This window comes from Anomaloglossus baeobatrachus, chromosome 4, assembly GCF_048569485.1.
Source record: "Anomaloglossus baeobatrachus isolate aAnoBae1 chromosome 4, aAnoBae1.hap1, whole genome shotgun sequence".
Lineage (NCBI taxonomy): Eukaryota > Metazoa > Chordata > Amphibia > Anura > Aromobatidae > Anomaloglossus > Anomaloglossus baeobatrachus.
This window is the reverse complement of record NC_134356.1, coordinates 162,318,978-162,331,038: the sequence shown is the minus strand read 5'-3', so window position 1 is coordinate 162,331,038 and position 12,061 is coordinate 162,318,978. Positions and strand designations below refer to the sequence as shown.

The 12,061-nt window shown below is 48.8% G+C and overlaps 1 protein-coding gene across 1 annotated transcript in view; it reads right to left on the bottom strand.

Annotated features, from left to right (window-relative positions):
• SLC4A9 (solute carrier family 4 member 9) overlaps positions 1–12,061 on the bottom strand; it is an 890,846-nt gene that overhangs the window by 774,539 nt on the left and 104,246 nt on the right. Inside the window, exon 3 of the mRNA XM_075344573.1 lies at positions 8,906–9,052. Within this exon, the coding sequence (XP_075200688.1) occupies positions 8,906–9,052 (147 nt within the window). The remainder of the gene's footprint in view (positions 1–8,905; positions 9,053–12,061) is intronic.

The following is a 12,061-nucleotide window of genomic DNA, read 5'->3' as shown; positions in this document are numbered from 1 at the left end:
GTCGCAAAGAGCCTTGCAAAAGGAGATCCGAATCATTCTGAGGAAGCAACAGGTAAAACAGACTGGCGGTGAGATTGGTAGTGTACGGGTGATGGATGCTAACCCCATTGTGATACCCCCACGGAGTGAAATGATGATGTGGTGTAGAGCAGCGGTAGGTCTCAGAGGACAAGATTACCAGGCTGTACTAGAGCCCACTCATTCAGACCACTGGCCCACGATTCTGACAGCCAGGGGGGTAGTTGATGTACACAAGGGACGAGTGCCTGTACGAGTGTTGAACTGTGGGGAGGAGGAAGCCAGACTACCAAGGTACGCTACCATAGCCAAACTGTTTACATGCTCAGATGACGCCATAACACCTGTAGGTCCCCTGACACAAGCTGACTCAAAAGAGGGCGAGACCTCCCAAAAGCAGTTAGAGGATTGGTGCCAGAAACTACACGTGGGGACTGACTCTACACCCGACTACCAGAAACATGGGGTTTACAGGGTCGTGCAGGAATACGAGCAGGTCTTTAGTAAGAACCCACTAGACTTTGGTAGGATCAAAGGGGTGCAACATCACATACCCACAGGCAGTCATCCTCCCATTAAGGAAAGACATAGGCCTATTCCACCATCCCATTACCAGCGCACAAAGGACATGCTGAAGGACATGAAGGAGGCAGGCGTCATAAGGGACAGTTGTAGCCCCTGGGCGGCTCCCCTGGTCCTGGTAAGAAAGAAGGATGGCACGATGAGGATGTGTGTGGATTACAGACGGATAAATCAGATAACACACAAGGATGCCTACCCTTTGCCAAGGATAGAGGAATCCCTCGCTGCCTTGAAAACCTCTAACTACTTTTCTACCCTAGATCTTACTAGTGGCTACTGGCAAGTATCTGTAGCAGAAGAAGATCGGGAGAAGACGGCCTTCACCACCCCAATGGGCCTCTGTGAGTTCAACAGCATGCCATTTGGACTCTGCAATGCCCCCGGGACCTTCCAGAGGCTTATGGAATGCTGCCTAGGGCACCTCAACTTTGAAACCGTCCTGCTCTACCTGGATGATGTCATCGTGTACTCCAAGACCTACGAGGACCACCTGAAACACCTGGCTGAAGTCTTTGAAGCGCTATCCCGATATGGAATGAAGCTGAAACCATCCAAGTGCCATTTACTGAAGCCAAAGGTCCAGTACCTAGGTCACGTGGTCAGTGCAGAAGGAGTAGCACCGGACCCAGAGAAGGTCACAGTCATCCAGGAATGGCCCACACCTACTACCGTCCGGGAGGTACGTCAGTTCCTTGGCTTGGTAGGCTACTACAGAAGGTTCATCAAGGGCTACACGAAAATGGCAGCGCCTTTGCAAGAGCTCCTGGTAGGCCACCCAAAGAAGAGAGGAAAGATCTCCGGCCCGCCATTTCACTGGGGAGAAGCAGAAGAACACTCCTTCAGACAAATGAAAGGGGCCTTGACGGGTGAAGAGATCCTAGCCTACCCTGACTACGGTCTGCCATTCGTACTGTACACAGATGCCAGTAATGTGGGACTGGGAGCAGTGCTTTCACAGGTGCAGGGAGGCAAAGAGCGTGTGATTGCTTACGCCAGCAGGAAGCTCAGGCCTACTGAAAGAAACCCGGAGAATTATAGCTCATTCAAGCTAGAGTTCCTGGCCATGGTATGGGCTATCACAGAGCGGTTCAAGCACTACCTGGCAGCCACCAAATTCACTGTCTTCACGGACAACAACCCCCTGACCCACTTGGATACTGCTAAATTGGGTGCCATGGAGCAGCGTTGGGTAGCCCGACTGGCGAATTATGACTTTACCGTCAAGTATCGAGCTGGCCGCAAGAACGGCAACGCAGATGCTCTGTCCAGGATGCCTCACCTAGCAGACGAGGGTGAAGATGTAGATGATCTTGAAGAGATTGAGCTGCCAGCGTTCCATCGCCATGGAGCAAAACAGTGTCGGCAGTCGCGTGCCAACCGCCAAGAGGTGACCCTGAACCCACTACCTCACTACAACTGGAAGGAGACCCAGGAAAATGATCCAGCGGTAGGCTTGGTAAAGAAACTGATCAGCCAGCCGGGCGCCAGCCTTGACAAAGGAGCCCCACCTGAGGCACAGTACCTATGGAAGGAGAGGGGTCGATTATTCATCTATCAAGACAAACTTTACAGGAGCATCATTGACCCGAGGACGCATGAGAAGGTGTGGCAAGTGATTGTACCACAGAAGGATACGAGGATGGTGCTAGAAGCCTATCACAATGGTGCAGGCCACTTTGGTTGGAAGAAACTGGAGGCCCTACTTAAAGTAAGATTCTACTGGGTGGGTATGAGATCTGCCCTAGAGAAGTGGTGTCGAAACTGCGGGCCCTGCAATCTTAGAAGAAAAGACTAGCACAGCCAGAGAGCACCACTCCAGCCAATCCAAACTAAACGGCCCCTGGAGATCGTGGCCCTGGACCATGTAAAGTTGGCACCCAGCAGACAAGGCTACAACTACGCTCTCACTATGGTTGACCACTACTCCAGATTCCTGGTGGTAGTACCAGTCAAGGACTTGACAGGTCAGACTGCAGCCAAAGCTTTCCAGACACATTTCTGTCGACCACATGGCTATCCAGATTAAGTGCTCACTGACCAAGGACCAGCCTTTGAAGCTGAAGTGTTTAAGGAGTTTTGTAACCTATACGGCTGCCAGAAGATTCGTACTACGCCTTACCATCCTCAGACCAATGGCATGTGCGAGAAAATGAACCACATCATTCTCGACCTTCTGAAGACTCTCCCACTAGAAGAACGAAGTCAGTGGCCGGAAAAACTGCCCGATCTAGTGGACATGTATAACAACATCCCTGTGAGTTCCACGAACTGCACACCGGCATACCTGATGAGGGCCAGACCAGGGAGATTGCCAGTAGATCTGGAAATGGGAGTTGAGACCCCTGAAGACCATCTACAAGGTGCTGATTGGGATTCCAACCGCCAAGCCCAATACAAGAAAGTACAAGAGTGTGTGGAGCGAAGCCTGACTCAGCAGCGTGAGAAACAAGAAAAGGCCTACAATCGAAAAGCACCTGCTGTTCCTTTGATGCCAGGAGATATAGTTCTCAAAAGAAAGAGAAGACGTCATAAACTTGACAATCACTGGGAAGAAGAACCCTATACTGTGTTACCATCGACGCTTAGCAATGAAAAGACATGCCTTATCAGCAAAGATGGAGGAAAAACAACAGCTGTCGTTTCTAGAAATCGCTTAAAGAAATGTCCTGAACAACTAAGAATCCCTGAAGAAATTCCCAACCCTTTGCCAGTTCAAGAACCAAAAGAAAAAATGATCCATACTGTACTTGGAGATTTTCCAGCAAGTTGGCCTCAATACAATGGAGCAGTAGTTATTCCGGTTATTACATTCCCTCAATCTGGAGAAGTAAGAGAACCAGAAGAACCTGTTCAGAACCTGGAAGAGCCAAATGTAGCTGAAGCAGAAGACCATGCATTGGTATCAATACCCAGTACACCCATTATTCACATTGAGACACATACATCGGGTGGGAGGACACAACCTCAGACAGATGACAGTATAGTACTGCGTAAATCAACCCGCAGCAACTTTGGTCAGCTCCCATTACGCTATAGAGAAAGTACAGTTTAGTTCAAAGTGACGGTATGAAATGTAATGTTTAACCTGTTTATAGTTAGGTAACGTTTAAGCGAAATGTGCCCACAAGGACTATTGTGAGACCTCCTTAAAATGTTAGACCACTGGTTATGAACTGGCTTTAACCACAAACTTTTGCATTGTAAAAAGTTATCTCCTTGGTATCAACCACAGAGTCTGCCTGTTGAGGGGCATGGCTCTGCACCAACAAGGGGGCACGCCTGTTTATGGGGCCTGCCCTCCAACACTCGGAAGCGGGTACGCCTGTTTATGGGGCCTACCTTACACCACTCTCCTCAGGAGAGGAAGATTGGAGGAAAGGTCTGGGGAATGTGATGGCCCAGCCCTGGTCACCAAAAGGACCGGCGACCTACCTCCTGGAGGTTTTTGGGTGGGGTTCGGACATGTGGGTGGTTGGTGGTGGAATGGTACCTGGTATGTTTAAATGTAAATAATTGCCCCTGTGTGGGAAAAGTTTGTATTTACCTTTTTCTCTTGTCTTTGCAGCCCGAGGACGTGCTGATGATAACTAAGGGGGAATGTGGTGCCCCTGACCTGGTCAGGCACCACAGAGTATTGCACCCATGCGGGGACAATGCTTCCAGGTAATCTCCAAAGGCCAGGATGAGGCGCACACACAAACATATAGTGACCAGGCCTCCCACATTACCAGAGGGGACCCTTGGGTAGCCAGAAGGGGTTAACTTTCAATTCCCAGCTGGGGGTGTGTTCAGGGGCTGGTTGCTAGGAAGCAGGGCAGAGAGAGAGGAAAGAGGAGAGTCTGGAGGAAGAAGTTGAAGTGTGTGGAAGGGAGCAGAGGAGCTCTCGTGTCAGACAGGTCCTGAGGAGTGCAGTAGCTGAAAGCGGGGGAGAAAGGAGTACCGTGGGTCGGCCTGAAAATCATCCGGAGAGAGAAGGGTGGCTGAGTACGGAGATCCCGGTATCCGAGCACACAAGGGGAACTAGATCCCCAGCACAGGCAGCAGATCATCCAGAGCTGCTTAACCTACAGGTGGGGGGGGTACTTCATGCCCTCACCACGACTACACAGAGCTTGAGCCAAGCAGCAATCACCAGGCCCATAAGGGGACAGGGCCAGAAGCCATCCCACCAAGGCCACGCTGCCGGCAGACGAGCCAGAGAGAGAGGGGAGCAGGGTGGTAACAGCTTCCCTGGAGGGGTCCTACCACGCTTCAAGCAAAGGATCCTCCTAAAACAGAAAGAGTGCAAGGAGGGCGAGTGGACAGCTACCCTCAGAACGGCCTCCTGGAATTCCTGGTTCAACCTGGTTATCACAGTGTCGCCCGGGCATCTCACCGTGACCTCCAAACAGTGAGTAAACACGTTGAAAGACTTCTTGGACTGTGTTTGAGTCATTCTGCGACCTGTGGTCCCACACACATACACCGGGGCCTGGGGCTTGCCTCACTCTCAGGGGGCTAATATACTGACTGCACCCACCATCAGCCCCAGGCATCCCTTAATCTGCAGTGGCGGTCCCCGCTGACCGCAATACTGAGAGTGGCGTCACGACAATCCCAAATAGAAGATTTCCTACCTGTGACCAGACTGTTCCATCCACGTGGAGTCCCTGAAGGTAATGCACAGACACATACTAGCGGGGCTTCACACATTCAATAAGAGAATTTCCAGACATACGACTCAAACTCAATCCTTTGTGGATAGGTCTGCTCATCTTTAATTCTTGGAAGGCAAACTGGAATGAAAATTGTGCAATAAAGTCTTATCGGAGTAAAGAGTGACAAGAATACAGATAGGCTCACCTGACAAGCTGATGAGAACACAGCCCTGAAAGCACTTACTTCTAGGTTGCTACAGACCCACAAGACAAAGAAACAATCCATGAGTGGAACTGAAAGGGTTTAACAATGTGCTGCCTGGATGGTGAGACTGCTGACAGATGAAGTCAGAAACTCATGGAGATTAGAAATAAAAGCGATTTATTTGTCAACGCATTTCGACATATCACACGTCTTCCTCAGGACAAACCACTGAGGTACCATGCTTGTACTGTTTCTTCATCTTTAATTATTGGACTACGGTTTCAATAAAAGATTTGCAGTATTTTGCTTTTATTGGCACTTTTGTGTCCTTGCGCATTGCTGGCTGCTGAAGGAGTTAACTAAAGCTGGCTTTACACCCTACAATATATCTAACGATGTGTCGGTGGGGTCACGTCGTAAGTGACGCACATCCGGCATCGTTAGTGTTGTTGTAGCGTGTGAAACCTACGTGCGACCCAGATTGAACGAAAAAACTTTGATCGCATACACGTCGTTCATTTTCTAAAAATTGAACATTCGGTTGTTCAATGTTCCCGAGGCAGCACACATCGCTGTGTGACACCCCGGGAACGATGAATACCGCTTACCTGCGTCCCGCCGGCAATGCTGAAGGAAGGAGGTGGGCGGGATGTTTACGTCCCACTCATCTCTGCCCCTCCGCTTCTATTGGCTGGCTGCCGTGTGACGTCGCTGTGATGCCGAACGTCCCTCCCCCTTCAGGAAGTGGATGTTCGCCGCCCACAGCGAGGTCGTATGGAAGGTAAGTACGTGTGACGGGGTTTACTCATTTGTGCGACACGGGCAACAAATTGACCATGCCGCACATACGATGGGGGCGTGTGCGATCGCATATGAGATCACAGATAAAATTGTAACGTGTAAAGCAGCCATAAGAATCCTTCATTGAGTCTGAGAGAGTGTCTAAGTTTTTATTTGTTTTTTTTTTCTCTGCGCTCCTCTAAGCTGATTTATGACCATGAAGTTTAACTTATCTTATATAACTGAACAGAGTGTAGCTAAGGGGTGCTTCACACACAGCGAGCTCACTGCCGAGATCGCTGCTGAGTCACGCTTTTTGTGACGCAGCAGTGACCTCATTAGCGATCTCGCTGTTTGTGACAATGAGCAGCGATCTGGCCCCTGCTGCGAGATCGCTGCTCGTTACACACAGCCCTGGTTCATTTTCTTCAAAGGCGCTCTCCCACTGTGACACACAGATCGATGTGTGTGACAGCGAGAGAGCGACAAATGAAGCGAGCAGGGAGAAGGAGTCGGCGTCTGACAGCTGAGGTAAGCCTGTAACCAAGATAAACATCGGGTAACCAAGGTGGTTACCCGATATTTACCTTAGTTACCAGCCTCTGCAGCTCTCACGCTGCCTGTTCTGCCGGCTCCGGCTCTCTGCACATGTAGCTGCTGTACACATCGGGTTAATTAACCCGATGTGTACAGCAGCTAGGAGAGCAAGGAGCCAGCGCTAAGCAGTGTGCGCGGCTCCCTGCTCTCTGCACATGTAGCTGCATTACACATCGGGTTAATTAACCCGATGTGTACTGTAGCTAGGAGAGCAAGGAGCCAGCGCTCAGTGTGCGCGGCTCCCTGCTCCCTGCACACACAGCTAAGCAGTGTGCGCTGGTAACTAATGTAAACATCGGGTAACCATACCCGATGTTTACCTTAGTTACCAGTCTCCGCAGCTTCCAGACGGCGGCTCCGTGCAAGCGCAGCGTAGCTTGCACGTCGCTGCTGGCTGGGGGCTGTTCACTGGTCGCTGGTGAGATCTGCCTGTTTGACAGCTCACCAGCGACCATGTAGCGATGCAGCAGCGATCCTGACCAGGTCAGATCGCTGGTCGGATCGCTGCTGCATCGCTAAGTGTGAAGGTACCCTAAGAAAAGACAGATAAAAAAGTTACAAACTCCCCATCAAAACCAGCTCACTGATAGATTCTCAGATAACTCATCCTACTGTCTGCACTAGGCCATGCAAGATAACACTAAAGGAAGCAGAGCAAAATTTGTGATGAAACCCAATGGCAAATATACATAGGAGATCAAAATTAGAGAACAATGTATGATCACTTGCTTTTTTCAGAAATAATGTAATCTACATTGACCAACATTTGAAGATTTTGGGGTGCACCATGCCACTGGAACAGTGTTTCACAAAAGATCCAAAGTTTATCAATATAAAACCTTTATTTTGCCTAAAACGTGATGATGATGATAATTAGAGAACAACAATGACTGTAGCACAGAGAAAGATTATAACTAAATTTTATGAAGGTAACAACAGTCACCAATCAGTAGGAAGTGTACAGACCTTTGCTGTGAATTACTTCAGCACATCTGCGGCCATAGGACATCACTAGTCTCTCACACTGCTCTGGTGTGATTTTGGTTCACTCTTCTTCCAGTGACTTCTACTGAGGTTTTCTAAACCATGACACTTCCTCCACCACCTCTCACTGACTTCTTAACACACTTTGGGTTCAGTCTTTCCACAGTTTGTCGAAGAACATAATGTTTCCCATCAGACCCAAATAAATTGAACTTGCTTTCATCACTGAAATGAACTGTGGACCATCTCTTCTCTGTCCACACAACATGCTCCTCACCAAAGGTGAGTCTAGCCTTTTGATTCTTTCTGCTAATGAGAGGTTTGGTCACGGCAGAGTGGGCTTTCAGTCCAAATGCTCTTAAACGTCATGACACGGTATGACAAGACATATCCTTACCCTGTTCAGGGCTGAACTGGCGAGCAATTCCAGCTGCAGTGTTGAAACGATTACCCTTGGAGATTCTTCACATTAGCCTGTCCTCTCTTGCATTTGTCTTTCGAGTATGACCAGCTTTCTTGGGGGACTTGAAAGAGTTTGTGATGTTGTAAAGAAGCAATATTCTTGAAATCACAGACTTGAAACAACCAACTTCTCTTGCTATGGCTGATAGGGTCACCCCTTCATCTGGACAACCTGCTGCCGGAGGATTTCAGTCACTTTGGAACAGCACACCACTTTTGCAAAGTCAGTGCAAACTGGAAAGTTGAGCTGCCAGTTAAATAGGATTTGTCAGATAATTAAGGAAATTAGGACCAGGTGCCAGAATAACACCAATAACTTGCAGGTATTTGAATGTGTTCTCTAATTTTGATCAGTGTTCTTTTACATTTATCTCATTTACATGTTTATTATGTGCTTTACAATAAATAAAATTTATGAAATAAACTTAAAACACTGCTAGTTTTCTAATGTTAGGATATAATCACATACGACTACACAATGACCTTAGCATTTAGGAAATTGTGTGTTGTTCTCTAATTTTGATTTCCAGTCTATTTTTAACGCAAAATACATGCATTTAAGTAAAAAAATATATATTCTTTGAAGGTGTCCACATTGTTTAACAAAGTGACAGTAAATTAATAGATATATAAAACCTACCCTTATATGATTTAATAGCATCTTTTATCCTCTTTTTGTATGATTTTTTTATGTGGTGTACATGTCCCTGAAGAAGCGTATATAATATGTGTTCATTTTCCTCTTCAATTGTTCTGTCTGTGGAAATCTTTTGTTTTAGAATGTGTTCTGGAAAAAATAAAACAATACTATATATTTCAAAAATGTAAAACATTTTTAGAGACAAAACAGCATTCAATATATTTAACAGATAGAACATGCTATGTGACAGTCATTTTCTGATGCTGCCCCTTTCCACAATCATATATTACATGGGGTTAGGTCATAAAAAAAATTACAACTCTTCAGATGGTATCAACTTCTCCTCTCTTTTATTTTATTTCCATTCCTACTTTGTAATGCACTTTGTGTAAGTTTCTTCTTCTCTCTTGTGATGTGACCTGAACTCTCATGTTGTGATCTGGCTGTGATTACATCACATCACCGCTTTTTCAAGCCAATGTGGCACCCCAGGGTTGCCACAGTAACAACACAAAGGGTTAACTCCCCACACACAACACCAAGACCTCCTGGCCAGAAGGGGGAGACCAAGATGCTTCCCTGTACATTCTGGTGGGGGGGGAGGAAATGGTCAGGAGTAGTTTCAGTTTGGAAGTTCAGTGCAGAGCACTGAGGAGACAGGATCTCTGCAGGTTGGAAGCTGGCTTTAGCTCACCTCAGGATCCACTGACCAATTCCAGGCCTAGCTGAGGGTCTGAGGGAAGGAGACAGAGTACACAGAGAACATTCCTGGGAGGCAGAGCATTGCTTAGCTCATCCCAGTGGAGCACACAGAACGGATGCTGGATCCGAGACTGCAGGTTACATACTGCACAGTGAACACCAGAGAAGTGAGGATTCCACATTCTCTATCTGTACCACAGACACAAGCAACAAACGCAGAGTTCAGGAACATACAAGTAAGGACTCGAGTTGCCTGTCAGGTCGGTACCTAGGAGCAGAACAGAGCAGAGCCGGCTGCATACTTCACACAGCAGCAGGGCCACAGATACACAGTGCAGGCAAGGAAGCCAAAACGGCCCGGCTGGGTGGGAGAAGCCCTGAACCCCTCACAGACTCCGTGGACAGTACTCTGCTGAATACCATCATCAGTAAAGGACAAAGAAACTGCAAAACCGTGAGTCTGCCTGTTTATTGTGCTCGTGTCCTGCACTCCCCCCATAGACTAACATACTGCCCCGGGGAAAAGGCTCTACCCGTGGGGAGCCGTCCCATCTCAAGCTGCCTTCCATCACCCCGGAGGTTCTGCAGCAGCGGTGGTCATCTCTGATCACATTCCACGGGTGGCGTCACGAACATAACCCCCCTTTTATTGTGGAACCAGGGAGCACAGACCGGGTCACGACACCGTGATCCCCTTTCCAGAAGCGACCCCTTGGCCCGGTTCTGGGTATCTCCTTAACCCCTGGCGACACAACTTTGGCGTCACGAACAGGATGCGGACTGGACCCGGCTGCAACCCGGGTGACGTGTGCCTGTAAAGACTTATTGCATCGCATAAAAGACTTGCACTGTGAATTGTTGCAACAAAGAACGGACTTTAAACTTTGCAAAGATACCTGGAAAAATCCATAAACATCATTGGTAAAATTTTCCAGGCGCCATCTTTAATCACGCCATTACCTGCTACGCGCGGGAAAACATCGCGCCTAAACTAAGACTCCGCCCACCGCTTGCAGAGGAGGTGCGCTCGGTGCTGCGACCCGAACGAAAACGCAGAAAAGTGTCCCAGGCTTGCTGTCAAGAAGACTGGTGAAATTAACTAAGGGGGCGCAAAGATGTCGCAGCAGGGAGACGCTGTTGTACCCGGCGGTGCAGCGGCACCTATCATGCCGTTCCTGATGCCGTACACCCCGGGTGCAGTGTGGCTGCCGCAGTACTCTGGTGAGCCCAACACACTTAATGACTTTATCGGAAAGCTAAAAATCTACTACAGCATGTACCCCCTGACAGAAGCCCAGCGTGTTGGTATGCTTATGGGACAGTTAACTGGCAATGCCCAGCGGGAGGCTACATCCTGGCCGGACGATGCAAAGGACACTGTAGAGCATATAATAGCTGGACTAAAAGCAGCTTTTGAATCCACTGCTGGCAGCCGGGCTAAAATGAGGTTCTTTGGATGCAAGCAAAAACCTAGAGAGAGCGCAAGAGACTTTGCCTTAAACTTGCAGGAGGCGCTCAGAGCACTTAAATTAGCAGAACCTGCCTTAGCCCCTGGAGCAGATAAGCTGCTGATAGACCAATTCCTGGATGGACTCTCATCCCCTTCCCACCGGGGACAACTGAGCATGATGGTGATCCAGGATCCAGGACTAACATTTGCCCAGCTAAAGGATAGACCCATCCGCCTCCAGCAGGTGGAGGAGCCGCAGGATATAGACTCTGTTCAACACCTTACAGTGGCACCCCAGCAGCCAGTAGTGCCGGTGACATCGGCCATGTCAGCGGCTGCTGCTAACCACCTGGAGCCGATCACTAATGAGGCTCTCCATCAAAAGCTTGAAGCCCTTACAGACACTGTTGCTTCCATGGCTAGAATCGTCCAGGAGCTGCGTGGATCCAAGTCTGCACCCAAGATTGAGCTGGCGACCAGCAAGGAGGATGTCCCATGGATGAGGCCTAGGAGATACCAAGCGACGAGAGGACGACCCAGCGACCGCTACCAGCCGGATGGACAGCCCATTTGCCGCCGTTGCAATGAGCCAGGTCACTTTGCCCGTGAATGTGCTTTAAATGGGGATCCCCTGGGGAGGCGGGCCGCTCCTCAGGAATGAACTCTCAAGGTCCTTCACCCTGGCACGACAAGTATGTGGGGGGACGTCCAGTCATCCCCATAGTGCTGGATGGCATTCCGCTCAACGCCTTGCTGGACACTGGTTCCCAAATATCATCAATTCCGCATGTCCTTTATAAGAGGTACTGGGCTGATTCAGACGTTAGCAGTGGTCCATCTAATGTTGCATTGAATATATGGGCTAGCAATGGTGAATTAGTACCACAGGTTGGTTTCAGAGAAATGACCATTAAGATTGGGAGAGTAGAATTGCAGAATCAGGGTATTATCATTGTTGATGTTGACCGACGAGAACGTGAACCAACTATGCTGCTAGGAATGAA